This window comes from Meleagris gallopavo, chromosome 20, assembly GCF_905368555.1.
Source record: "Meleagris gallopavo chromosome 20, MGAL_WU_HG_1.1, whole genome shotgun sequence".
Lineage (NCBI taxonomy): Eukaryota > Metazoa > Chordata > Aves > Galliformes > Phasianidae > Meleagris > Meleagris gallopavo.
In genome coordinates, this window is record NC_139423.1 from 4,822,791 (window position 1) to 4,835,156 (window position 12,366).

General features: G+C 46.4%; 1 protein-coding gene across 2 annotated transcripts; it reads left to right on the plus strand.

Moving 5' to 3' along the window:
• The first annotated feature begins 1,795 nt into the window (after positions 1–1,795).
• On the plus strand, positions 1,796–11,664 carry DUS1L (dihydrouridine synthase 1 like). 2 transcript variants are annotated; one of them, XM_085240125.1, is made up of 13 exons: positions 1,796–2,249; positions 3,764–3,872; positions 4,491–4,541; positions 5,256–5,368; positions 6,076–6,158; positions 6,316–6,419; positions 7,444–7,588; positions 8,202–8,298; positions 8,645–8,733; positions 9,135–9,301; positions 9,826–9,863; positions 10,981–11,056; positions 11,324–11,664. In XM_085240125.1, the coding sequence occupies exons 1-13, from the start codon at positions 1,836–1,838 to the stop codon at positions 11,467–11,469; spliced, it is 1,632 nt and encodes a 543-aa protein (XP_085096251.1). In that variant the 5' UTR covers positions 1,796–1,835; the 3' UTR covers positions 11,470–11,664. The 2 variants fall into 2 exon arrangements, with proteins under 2 accessions (XP_085096251.1, XP_085096252.1); XM_085240126.1 differs by having other exon boundaries at positions 1,798–2,175; positions 6,061–6,158.
• The last annotated feature ends 702 nt before the right edge of the window (positions 11,665–12,366 follow it).

The following is a 12,366-nucleotide window of genomic DNA, read 5'->3' on the forward strand; positions in this document are numbered from 1 at the left end:
ATGGGTAGAAAGATAGCAGCATCATGCAAAATCAAAGAGTCACATGTGTTGTGAGGTCAAAGGTAGGAGTTCTTCACATTTACCCTTTATTGTAGAAACTGAAGTGGGAGTCTCCTGTCAACTGCTGCTCAGGTTCCATCCTCCTCTTCATCTTCTCTGCACCACGCTGCTCTTCCTTGAGACTGTGCCCCTACACTGCTCTGCAGCCTGACTTAGGCTCAAAAAAAAATACATTGCTGTTATGAAATGGTGGGCAGTAAACCTGAAACCTGCAACGTAGCCTAACACCATGCAAAAAGAAAAACATATGGTACTTATGGTCATCAGTGCCAGAGCTATTACTTTTGTCTTTGTGCTGTCGGCTTCCTGAGAGAAAAGGGGTAGTCCTCTTTTGCCAGAGAAAGCAACTTTAAAAATGAAAATGGTTTCTCCTGCAGTTACTTTAGTAAGATCGGACAACCAGCATGGCTTCCCTGAGAGCAGCTGCTGCCTGACCAACCCTGTGGCTTTTCATTATAATGTAACTGTGTCAGGGGAAGAGCCTACTGGAGCTGGGCTTCAGTAAGGTAGTGTTTGACCCAGCCCGCTGCAACGTCCTCTCCAAACTGGGAAGATAGGGATTTGATGGATGGACTGTTCATTGGATGAGGAACTGGTTGTGAAACCATATACAGAGTGTCCAGGGCTTGATGTCCAGATGGAGTTTGGTGAGCAGTGGTGTCCCTCAGGTGTCAGTAATAGGACCAGCATTCTTTAATGTCCTCAGTGAGGTTGACAGTGGCATCGAGTGCACTCTCAGCAGTTTGTGGATGACACCCAACTGTGTGATGTGGTCAACATGCCCAAAGGATGGGATGCCATCTAGAGGGACCTGGACAGACTCAGCAGTGGGCCCAGAGAAACTTCATGAGGTAAAACAAAGCCACGCGCAAGGCAGCCCTTACTGTCAGCACAGGGGACTGTGTGCTATGTGACCTCGCTGGGAGCACTGTGTGTGGATGTGGGGTCCTCAGTATGGGAGAGACACAGACCTGTTGGGGCACAGCCAGAGGAGGGCCACAGAAATGCTCCCAGGGATGGAACAGCCCTATGAGGACAGGCTGAGAGCTGGGGCTGTGCAGCATGGAGAATGGAGGGCTCTGGGGAGAGCTGAGAGTGGCCTTCAGTCCCTAAAGGGGCTGTAAGATGGGGACAGACTCTAGTGGGGTGGGATGGGATGGGATGGGATGGGATGGAATGGGGGAAAAGGAATCAAACTAAAAGAGGGGAGGTTTAGACTGGATATAAGGAAGAAGGTTTTACACTGCGGGCAGTGAGGCAGTGGCACAGGTTTCCCATAGAGGCGATGGTGCCCCATCCCTGCAGACAGCCAAGGTCAGGGGATGGGCTGTGAGCACTGATGGAGCTGTGGGTGTCCCTGCTCAGTGCAGGGGTGGCACCAGATGGCCTTTAGGATCCCTTCCAACTCCAACCATCCCGTGATTCTAAGAAGGGGAAAGGGAAGGTTAGAGAGGCTGTGTAGGTCAGACAGCAGAGCTGATGGATCAGTTCGGCCTCTGACAGCAGTAGAAGATGGTGGAAAAGAATGGGAAGTGCTTCGTGCCGAGCAGGATCCATCGCAACCATGAGCTGGGGTGGAGGGGAGGGTGGGAAGACAGTAGGTGGAAGAAGCCCTCGCAGGCTCCTCCGTGGGACGCGTGCTGAAGGGCCGTTCAGCCGCAGGACGGCGCTCCCCGCTCTGCCCCCGGCCCCGTCCGCGCGCGGTCCCTGTCAGCGGCGCCGCGGTTTCCGGACGGGACGGCGCGCGGCGGCACCGCGGGAGCGGCCGGAGGGAGATGGCGGTTGCACCGTCCGGCCGCCGCGCTGCCCTGCCCGGGCCGAGCCTGCGGGCTTCAGGCGGCGGCTGCGGGCCCCGCGGCGGGGTGCGGCGGGAGGGAGATGCCGAAGCTGCGCGGAGAGGCGTTCTGGAGGGAGACGCTGCGCGGCGCCCACTACGTGGTGGCTCCTATGGTGGACCAGAGCGAGCTGGCCTGGAGGCTGCTGAGCCGCCGGCACGGCGCCCAGCTCTGCTACACGCCGATGCTGCACGCCCAGGTCTTCCTGAGGGACGCCAACTACCGCCGCGAGAACCTGTACGGCGAGGCCTGTCCCGAGGACCGCCCGCTCATCGTGCAGGTGGGGAGCGAGCGTTCGTAGGGACAGCGGGACGGCCGCGGGATCGGCTTCGGACGGAGAGAGGGGAGATGAGGGTGAGATGTGAGGAGATTCGTTGCTCGGAGGGCGGTGAGGCTCTGCGTGGAGCTGCGGTGCCCCGGCCCTGGAGGTGCCCGAGGCCGTGGATGGGCCCTGGGCAGCCCGAGCTGTGGGCGCGCAGCCCTCGGTAGGATTGGAGCTCGATGACCTTTAAGGTCCCCTCCGACCTGAGCCGTTCTGTTGGTGGCGTTCGGGCCCCTCGTCCTGCAGCCCCGGCTTCTGCCCCGCCCTGTGCCGTGGGGAGGAGCGCTGGGTTCTGTCTGAAACCACAAGCTCAGGGCTTGGCTATAGTAAAAAGGCCAGAAAAGCAAACGCAAGGAAGAGTGGATGTGCTTCAAAGCTTTCTATGTTTCATAGAATCGCAGAATCATAGAATGGCTGGGGTTGGAAGGGATCTCAAGGGTCACCAAGCTCCAACCCCCACCACAGGTAGGGTCACCAAGCTCCAACCCCCACCACAGGTAGGGTCACCAATCTCCCCATTTAATACCAGCCCAGGCTGCCCAGGGCCCCATCCAACCTGGCCTTGAACACCTCCAGGGATGGACGGGGCATCCACAGCCTCTCTGGGCAGCTATTCCAGCACCTCACCACTCTCATAGGAAAGAACTTCCCCCTGACATCCAACCTAAATCTTCCTTCCCTCAACTTCAAACCATTTCCCCTTGTCCTGCTGTTATCTACCCTTCCAAAGAGTTGATTCCCCTCCTGTTTGTAGGCTCCCTTTAGGTACTGAAAGGCTGCAATGAGGTCACTCCACAGTCTTCTTTTCTCCAGGCTGAACAAGCCCAGCTCCCTCAGCCTGTTTTTGTAGGAGAGGTGCTCCAGCCCCCAGTCATCTTTTTAGCCCTCCTCAGGACCCTCTCCAACATTTCCCTGTTTTTCTTGTACTGGGGGCTCCAGACCCGGACGCAGTACTCCAGATGGGGCCTTAGTTCTGCTTCTTGAGTACTGTGCTACATTCAGGACCCAAAGAGAGAGGGGCCTGTGGGGCTGCAGCATAATACAGGTAAGGATGGGCAGCTCAAGCCAGGCAGTTCTCACATACAGAGGAGCAAAATGGATGAGGAGAGCCACATCCACAATGGATGAGCCCAGAGTCACATCCAGCCTGTTCTGAATAAATTGATGTGTAGCATCAATAAAGCTGGAATTTTCTCAGCATTGCCTGGATGTGCTCCTATGATAACACTGTTTGCTCCACAGCAGATCTGAGAGGCTGTCCCCTTTTACAATATGTGAAATATTTCTTTGCCTCTTCACTGCTCACCTTTTTAGATTTTTTTGTTAGGAGGTTGAGGGTCTTTAGCTGATCAGTGTCACAGATCTGTTCATTTTGAATCATTTTAGTTGAGAAATGGCCGTGGTTGTTTGGAACTGTGCCTGTTTTCTGTAGCAGTGCGTTGCTTTGACAGCATGTCGTGATCTGTTGACAGTACGTGGAAAAAAAAACAACTACTGCCTGCTTATTCTGCTTGTCTGATTCTGCTCATCTTTGTCTCCTTCCCAGTTCTGTGCCAATGATCCTGAGGTATTTGTCCAAGCGGCGCTGTTGGCTCAGGATTATTGTGATGCCATAGACCTGAATTTGGGTTGCCCCCAGATGATTGCAAAGAGAGGTATGTGCAAATTTGAACCCTGCATAAATAAAGATGTGGCGTGTATTGAATATGTGCTTTGGCAGTGGGGTATTGAGATGACGGAATTAAGACTTGGGGGTGGCATCAGTGATGTTGAAATCAGACTTAATTACACCCACTGTAACAGATGCAGCTTTGTAGCACTTCAACCAAAATTAGGGATGCTTGTAATTCCTATTTCTCTTGAGCGATAGCTCTTGTGTCTAGAATGTCCTTCAAAAAAGTCTTTTTTTTTTTTTTTTTTGCAAGAGCTTGGTTTATTTATTTATCTTTCCCAATTTTAGTTGATAAGAGAGCTTACATTCACAAAACTACACTTAAAAGTACCACTGTGCAAGCACTCAGCATGCCCCGTTTCCTTAATGCTTGCACAGAATGAATTAACAGTGGCATATAGAGGATAAAACCTGCTGAATCCTTAATGGTGTTGCAAACGTAGCTGTGTTTCAAACACCAGAACCTGTTTGAAAACTTGGGATGCTGAGGATAGATTTGTTCTGCTTCTGTCAGTGAGTGTCTGGATCTTTGTGTATGAATGCATTTATACGTCAGAATCTTACTCTTCTGCACAGTCAATCTGATGCTGTTTTGTTATAGGTCACTATGGAGCATTTCTACAAGAGGAATGGGATCTTCTTCAGAGAATGAGTAAGTTTTTAGAGGGGCTTACTTTGAGAGGGAATAGGTTGAACTCAGCAGTAAGAGGAGGCACGGGAAGGAAGGGGTGCAGTGTGTCTGTCTGGGGAGGGCTATGAAGTTTGGTGGCATGTTGGCAATGCTTTGCCTAATGTAACCAAAAATAAATACTGTTAGCCTTCAGAGCAGCAAGAACATGTGGAGCACACCAGAATTCGTGTGTCCTTTCCTACAGAGCTGCTGTGCAGCCACGTGGCTCCAGTGTCTGGCCACTAAGGCTCTGTTTGCTGTGAGCAACACTCTACTTGTCATGATTGTTTGGGTAATAATTTGGAAACAAAGCAGAGGAAATGTGAACAAGTGAGTGCTACTATTGTTGGCAGAGCAGCAGGAATGCAGTGTCCTGTGACAGTAGTAAACGTGTGCCAGTGGTTAAGATGTGATGGGACAAGTCCTTGAAAGTGAACGTTAAGTGTGGTGGGAGATGGAGCTGTTACATTCTCAGCACTCTGTGCCTCCTTATTAACACACACATTTTGTGTATTTTCTACTACCTGTTGTTGGTGAACCTCTGTGGTAAGGATTGCAAAGGACACTGCTGACGGTTTAATCTGTGAGAACTGCGTGATGTGATTTTTTGGGGGGGGCTTTTTCCATATCACACACAGTGTCTGATCTTCCCACAGCGTTGTGCAGCCCACTTACTGCCTTTTCCATCTCTCCTAGTTCTGCTGGCCAACGAGAAGCTCTCTGTTCCCATCACGTGCAAAATCCGTGTTTTCCCAGAGATTGACAAGACAGTGAAATACGCACAAATGCTGGAGAAGGCTGGCTGCCAGGTGAGGAAGCTGCTGCTCCCTGCCCCTGGGCATTGGGCACGTCTTTGTGTGCAGCATCTCATGATCTTGGAGTGCTGTGGAGATGGATAGGCTGCTGGTTGTTTTACGGACAGGAAAAATTTGTAGGTGGCATATTGGGTTGCTACTATGATAGGAAACGTGATTTCAGAGTCTCTCCTGGAATCACTATACAGTGTAGCATCTTTCCTCGTGGGTGAACGTCTCCATCTGACACAGAGCTGCAGGAGGCAGTGTGAATGCATGAGATCCACAGGGCTACCAAAAATCAAACAAAATACGTATGGCCATCACCAATTAAAAAGTAGGCTGACTGTCCAGGAACCAAGTTAAATTAGAGGAGACAGTCTGTGTTTAAAGCCAGTACTCCCAGTACTTGGGCCTTCTGCTGAGGGGCAAGCCAGACCAATCTGTTACCGACAGGAGCCAATGCAATGGGAAATCTTTAGGTTTTCCCTCGGTCTGCTCTGTGGCATGACAAGATCATGAAGTCAAACAACACCCAGGACTGTGTCAGAGCAGGTGACCCGGTGATACCTTTCTGTTACACCAGCATCCTTGGGCTTTTTAAAAAGCCCTGGGATCTCAGTAGTGTCCATGAAGTGTGTTGGATTCAGGGCAGTCTTTTGTCAGTGGATTTGTTCCAGTGGTTCATACACTTAGGAAGTAAATAGGACTTTGTGTTCCAGCTGCTGACAGTCCATGGCCGTACGAAAGAGCAGAAGGGACCCCTTGCTGGCGTGGCATCCTGGGAGCACATTCAAGCTGTCAGGTTAGTGAGCAGTGCCCATTTTAGCAGCAGGTAAATTTTAATCTCTGCACGCAGTGGCACTGAAGCATCTGTCTGTGTGCCAGGAGAAGAAGTTCTGGATTAACTCCAGTCTTTCCTAATTCTCAATGTTATACATCTGGTTTATTCACTGATGCAGAAAAGCTGTGAGCATTCCTGTGTTTGCAAATGGAAACATCCAGTGTCTCAGTGATGTGGAAGAATGTATCCGTAAGACAGGAGTGCACGGTGTCATGAGTGCAGGTAAAGAGCTTTTACTGTTAATAGATGGGGCCACAAACTGTTTCTTACTCTCCATATACATTTATATAAAGCCTACATTGGGCTGATGTGTGCTGAACAACTTTGGTGGGAAGCTGTGTGGTCTTTCTCTCCCCGTTGGGCTGTTTCTCCCCAGGATCAGGAATCACTTCACAGTAAGAATTGTTCTGTTGAACTTGCAGTACCATTCAGTGGATGGCTCACATCTAATTACTTGGCAAAAACTCTCCTGTGACAATATTCTCGTGGCATCTATTAATTAGTGAAACAGTTGCTGAATGGGTCTTGGTGCAGTAATGTCCCCACTGATGACATGTTCCTGCAGATGATTCATGTTGAGTTGGACAAGAAAGATTTGGCTGTACTGGCTACAAGAGTCAGGATAGATATCAGGAAAAGCTTCCAGCACTCACACATCTTAAGCAGTGGAACATATTGTGGGGACATTGCAGAATCTTATTTTTAAGAAAGCACTGATTTAACTAAACTTAACAAAGGTTTGTCACACTAGTTGAGCATGGCTTAGTAAGAAGCAGTATCTGCATAGTTGAGCCAAACAAAGAAGACTGTAAACTTAACATGAGACACTCATTGCCTAAATATTTAACCATTGGCATTGATTTCTTTTTTTCTTTTTTTCTTTTTTTCTTTTTTTTCTTTTTTTCTTTTTTTTCTTTTTTTCTTTTTTTTCTTTTATTCTTTTTTTTCTTTTTTTCTTTTTTTCTTTTTTTTTTTTTCTTTTTTTCTTTTTTTCTTTTTTTCTTTTTTTTCTTTTTTTTCTTTTTTTTTTTACTTTTTGTGTGAAGATTTTAATTAGGTATGAGCTATTGAACTCAATTAAAAATTATGTATAAAGTATTGTGAGGTCAGGCTAGCATTTGTGGAGTTTCCATTCTCCTTTGTGAGTATCTGTGACTGGCTGGTACAAGCTGGTCAAACTGCAGAGCCTAGATTTTGTTGTCTGTTTCAATCCTGAAATGAAAGCGTGTTTCTTTTCATTTCCTAGAAGGTAATCTTCACAACCCAGCTTTATTTGAGGGACGAAACCCATTGGTGTGGGAGATGGCTGAGGAGTATCTGGAGATAGTGCAGAAGTACCCCTGTCCCTTGTCTTATGTCAGGGCTCATCTCTTCAAGCTCTGGCATCACACGTGAGTATCTCCAGGACACTCTTGATGTTTTCTGGGCTCATTCTGCTTAGCAAGTGTCTGATTTTCCTATACAAGAATTTGTTTGACCGGAGTTGTCTTGTAAGGTTTTCTTTCCTGAACCTTCCTGGAGAGAATGTGGGCTGAAGCCTTCAGCCTTCACTGCAGGAAAACAGGGTTTGGGGAATGGAGGAGTTACTAGGAGATAAATCAAGGTGTGAGATCAGGGCACACTGGCTGGGATGTGGCAATGGTCTGTATGCATTCATGCACTTTATGGCAAACATGAGCTGCCTGCCTCCTCATTCACTTTGCAGCAATCTGCCTTGCATTTATCATGGAGTAAGAGCACATTCATGAGCAGTTCCTGAGGAGTAGCTGATGTGTGGCATGCTCATGTTCACTTATCTCAGAGTACCACGTTTACATGCCCAAACTCACAAGTATTTACCCGAAAGAGGAACAGATGCCTAGAGTTAAAAGAAAGAAGATGAACTCCTACCACAGGCAAGCACAGTGAGAAAACTCCATAGAAGGCTTTTATAAAGATATTTTAGATGATCTCCTTATAATGAATAATGAATAAACATGATTTGGTGTTTGGGTTTTGCCTCAGGCTTCAAGTTTACCAGCAGCTGCGTGAAGAATTAGCAAAAGTGAAGACTCTGGAGGGAATCGTGGATGTCAACAGGGAACTGAAACTGCGCTGCCAGGTACCACAGTGGGCCCTGCTCCCCCAAACAGCCCTGTCTGCACATGGTGGGGATGCACCACGTGTGTCAATGGGGTTCATATCTGTTAGGCACCTCCCTGGAACTTTGTAGCTTACCAGCTGTGAGAAGCACAAACGGCTTCGCCTCAGTAAAAGCTGATTCAGAAGTTAGAAATCTGCTTCATTTCTGTATTACAGGGGTTTTGTTGTTCGATTTCTGTTTTGTTTTTACTGTATTTAACTGTCCATTAGTTCAGATCACACTCAGTGGTTTCCTGGAGCTTTAAGTACTATTTAGAATATTTCCTGAGAACTGCAGGAAAGCTGACTGTAACCCTGTGCTGCAGGAAGAAATAGCGAATCAGAAGGAAGGAGAGAAGCCGAAAGAGGGGTTGCCTTTTTTCCACTGGATCTGCCAGCCATACATCAGGCCAGGGTGAGTTACCTACATTAATGCAACCAGGTACATTTTCCTGCCCTTACTGTCACTGTAGAGTAACTCAGTCCTGTTTTTGGAGCTCACATGCATTTGAAAACAAATGAAAACTTCAGGTTATTTTTCTTGTGTTTTTTTTTTTTTGCTGTTTTCCTGGTTATTGTTTTGTTCATGGGGATGTTGCTTACTGTAGGTATTGTCTCCTTCAGATTCTCCCTTCAGAAAGTAAAAAACAAGAATTCTACTTTCTGAACCTGGTACACCTCCACATCTAAAAGCAACATCATCTTCATGTAATTCAGCTATGATAGAAATCTTTGCAGTTTTCTATAGGCTGACAGTGTCCAGGGAACACCTGTTTCTTCCCTTAAGGCAGCTTAGGCTGATATTCACCATTTCAGGCCAAAAGAGAGATGCAAGGAGAATGGAACCCAGGGGACTGAAAAAGGTGTGCGGGGGAAACGTTCTCTGGAAGAGGAAGAAGATGGAAATTCTGAGCTTCTGTCAAAGAATAAGCAAAAAAAGAAGTTAAGGAATCCAAATAAAAGCTTTGACCCATCTTTAAAACGTAAGTTCCATCTGTTGGCATTGCTGCTGCATAAGCTGCCACTTCTTTCTTGGTCGTGTTTATGTAGATGTAGAAATTTCTTTAAAATAGGGTGGATTGTTGGGCAGTTTGGTAGGAGGCAGCACGATTCAATTTGTGTTCATTTGGAAAGAAACCTCATCACCAAAGAAGGTCAGCAGTCCACAATAAGCAACTATTGAAAGCTCAAAATGCTGTACAAACAAAGCAGTATCAGTTACTGGTATTTGAAATTGAAATGTCATGTGTGTTTCAAGCAGATTTCCATCTCTTTTGCACTGGAATTGAGAATATTTTTTTTAATATTTGCATCTAACTTAAACACACTGAAAAACTCAATGTATCTTTACCTGCTCTGCGCTGTTCATTGTGGTTCTGTATTTTAATTTGGAAAAGAGCCCCCCCTCTGACTAAAACAGCACTGTGCTTTGTCGGGCACTGAATTTTTAAATGTACTCTTTCCATATGAAACACCATTGCTAAAGTCAGTTCTCTGTCTTTTCCAGCTAAATATGCAAAGTGTGATCAATGTGGAAACCCCAAGGTAAGTCAGTGTCAGTGTCCAGTAAAGCATTTTCATGATACAGGGCCATGTCAGCATCCAGCAATACATGCATGCTAAGCTCTGGGGGTGGTGATAGGGGATGTTCTGTTCTGGAGCACTGTTGTTATGAACAGCATTCAGCTGGGATTCAGTTCTGAGCTGCTGCAACTGTAAGATTTCTTGCTGCGTTCATTAATGGGAAAACACTGAGCTTTTGGGTGGTCAGGTTCTGAAGCCACTGTTTCATCACTGAACCAGTTAACAGCATGGGCCTTCAAGCAGGAGTGTTCAAAATGGGACTTGTTCTCATGTTTGTGTTGAATTTGCATCATTGTAGTGTTGCAGGCAGCTCTTGAAGTGTTTAGAATGGGCCTATGGTTTTTTTCTAGATTCTGTGTTCCAAAGCTGTGTTGTATGGGGGCTAGCAAGGAGCAGGAAGAACAAAGCAAAGCAAAACCCAGACATGAAGCTGTTTTTCATCAGGGTGGGGGAAATCACTGAAAGCTCATGGAGGGTGTGAACATCAGAGCCACCAGCCAAGCTGTAGAACAGGCAGATTGAACTGCTGCTCTCTGCTGGAGAAGGGTCTGGCTTTATATTAAAATGGATACTTAGGTATATTTTAAGCTGCAAAAAGGAAAGAAATGGATGTGGTCAGATCGATTTATTTGAGGCATGGTTACAAGACAATTACAAGCATCTGCCAAGCACCTTGTTTCATATGGTACTTCCATAGAGAAATAACAGCAAGCTTAGCTGTAACAAACATCGTAACTCGTGTTCCAAAGTGCTCACAGCATTTCCTGTGTGCAGTGTGTGACCCAGGCTGCCCACGGATTGGTGCTGGTGCTGGTGCACCAATTGGACTGAAGCTGTGGGTTGGTTGTGGGTTTTTTTTCCATTTTGGTTCTCTGTGCACAGCTGTCCTCCCCACTCTGCATGACATCAGCTCTGTCAGCTTCATTAGAGTGAGGCTTTTTCCAAAGGTCTGAATGTGCAGAGCTAGATTGTTGCTGCTAATTACACTCACATATGTATGTGAAAAAAATAAATATATATATATATATATGTATGTTTATTTTTGTTAATGATATAAGCTTCTTTACACCCCCACCAGGGCAATAAATGTGTGTTTAACATGTGCCGAGGCTGCTGCAAGAAAAGAGCTTTCAAAGAGACAGCAGACTGTCCAGGTAAGCAGAGCTGTTTGTGTTCTGGCCTTAGAGGTCATTGAGCAAATGCCTTTCTCACATAGTGGGTTGCATCTGTTAAAATCTGCACCTAGTGCACATTCAAGAGTATTTCTTTTTATTCCAAGGCTTTGGGATGGGTTCTTTCCAGACCCATTTGTTCTAGCTACAGGGAACGATCTGCTCCATTTTTCCAGTGTGTTTCTCTCCTTTCAGTTTCTTTTTCCTTTGCTTTTAATTTTTTCCCCCCTGTCGTTCTTGCTTCTTTAGGTCATGGATTACTTTTTAAGACCAAATATGAAAAATCCCTTCTGTGGCAGAGCAGTCAAAGAGCAAGCCCAGAGCTCAGTCAGAAAGGAGATGTGGATGGGGAGGAGACCGCTGTACTGAAGGAGGCCGATGACAGTGCAGCATGAAGCTTTGGAAATGAATCAAGAGCTTCTGCCAGGCCTTTGCTTCCCTGGGCCAAAGAACCTGCCATCTCCAGAGCAGCATTGGCTGTGGAAACCTGTTCCACAGGTTGATTTTAAGTCCTGGCCAAGTGTTATTTAAGTAAAGAACTGCTTACTCAGGGAATTCTCCTGCATTTGAAATAAAAAGAATGCAACTGATTTTTCTCATGCTGTGTTTCAAAGACTGAAAATATGCTGCACTGAGGTGAGTGGGTCAGGCAGCCTCTGTCTGCTGCCATCCCAGTTGGCATCCTGATGTTTATTAATCCTTTGAGTCCTGTTTTTAATACTGGGGAATAAATTTATTATAGTAGAATGGCCTTTTGGAGTGTTAAAAAGAGCAATATTAATGACTGCTTCACTAATAGAAAATGTCACATCTCTGAGTTTCAGGAGGCCATGTTTTCAATGCAGTAACAAACCTAGAGCTGCTTCCAAAATGTGACTGGGAAGCCATAAGCAGCTGCTGTAACAGTGTAGAGTAACAAAGAGTGATTGCATATGATATGGTAAAAGCTTAACAGCTGATGTAAAACAGGTCATGCAGCATCAACTGCTGTATTGAACACAGCAAAGGAGGCGAGGAGGGAGACACACTTTCTTTCCTTGACACTCTAATAGGCTGACATTTAATTTGTTTTAGAATCCTAACTATGGAGATTCTTCCTCTGTCTGTCAGAATGTTAGACATTCCCCTTTAGTGAGGGTGAGGCAGCAAGAAAATGAATGGGAAACTCAGCATGTGAGATTCAAGGGCTACAAACCACTACACGTCTGGTAATAGGGAAGACCCAACTTCACCCTGCAACCCTGAAGAGGTGCTGAAGATTTCTTTCTTTTATTACAGAAACACAGCACCTT

Bases quoted from the DNA above. Each gene is read 5' to 3' on its own strand.
- DUS1L (XM_085240125.1), top strand. From the start codon at position 1,836: ATGGCGGTTGCACCGTCCGGCCGCCGCGCTGCCCTGCCCGGGCCGAGC. The intron at 8,734-9,134 runs GTGAGTTACCTA...TCACCATTTCAG, and splicing joins CAGCCATACATCAGGCCAGG to GCCAAAAGAGAGATGCAAGG. The intron at 11,057-11,323 runs GTAAGCAGAGCT...TTGCTTCTTTAG, and splicing joins AGAGACAGCAGACTGTCCAG to GTCATGGATTACTTTTTAAG.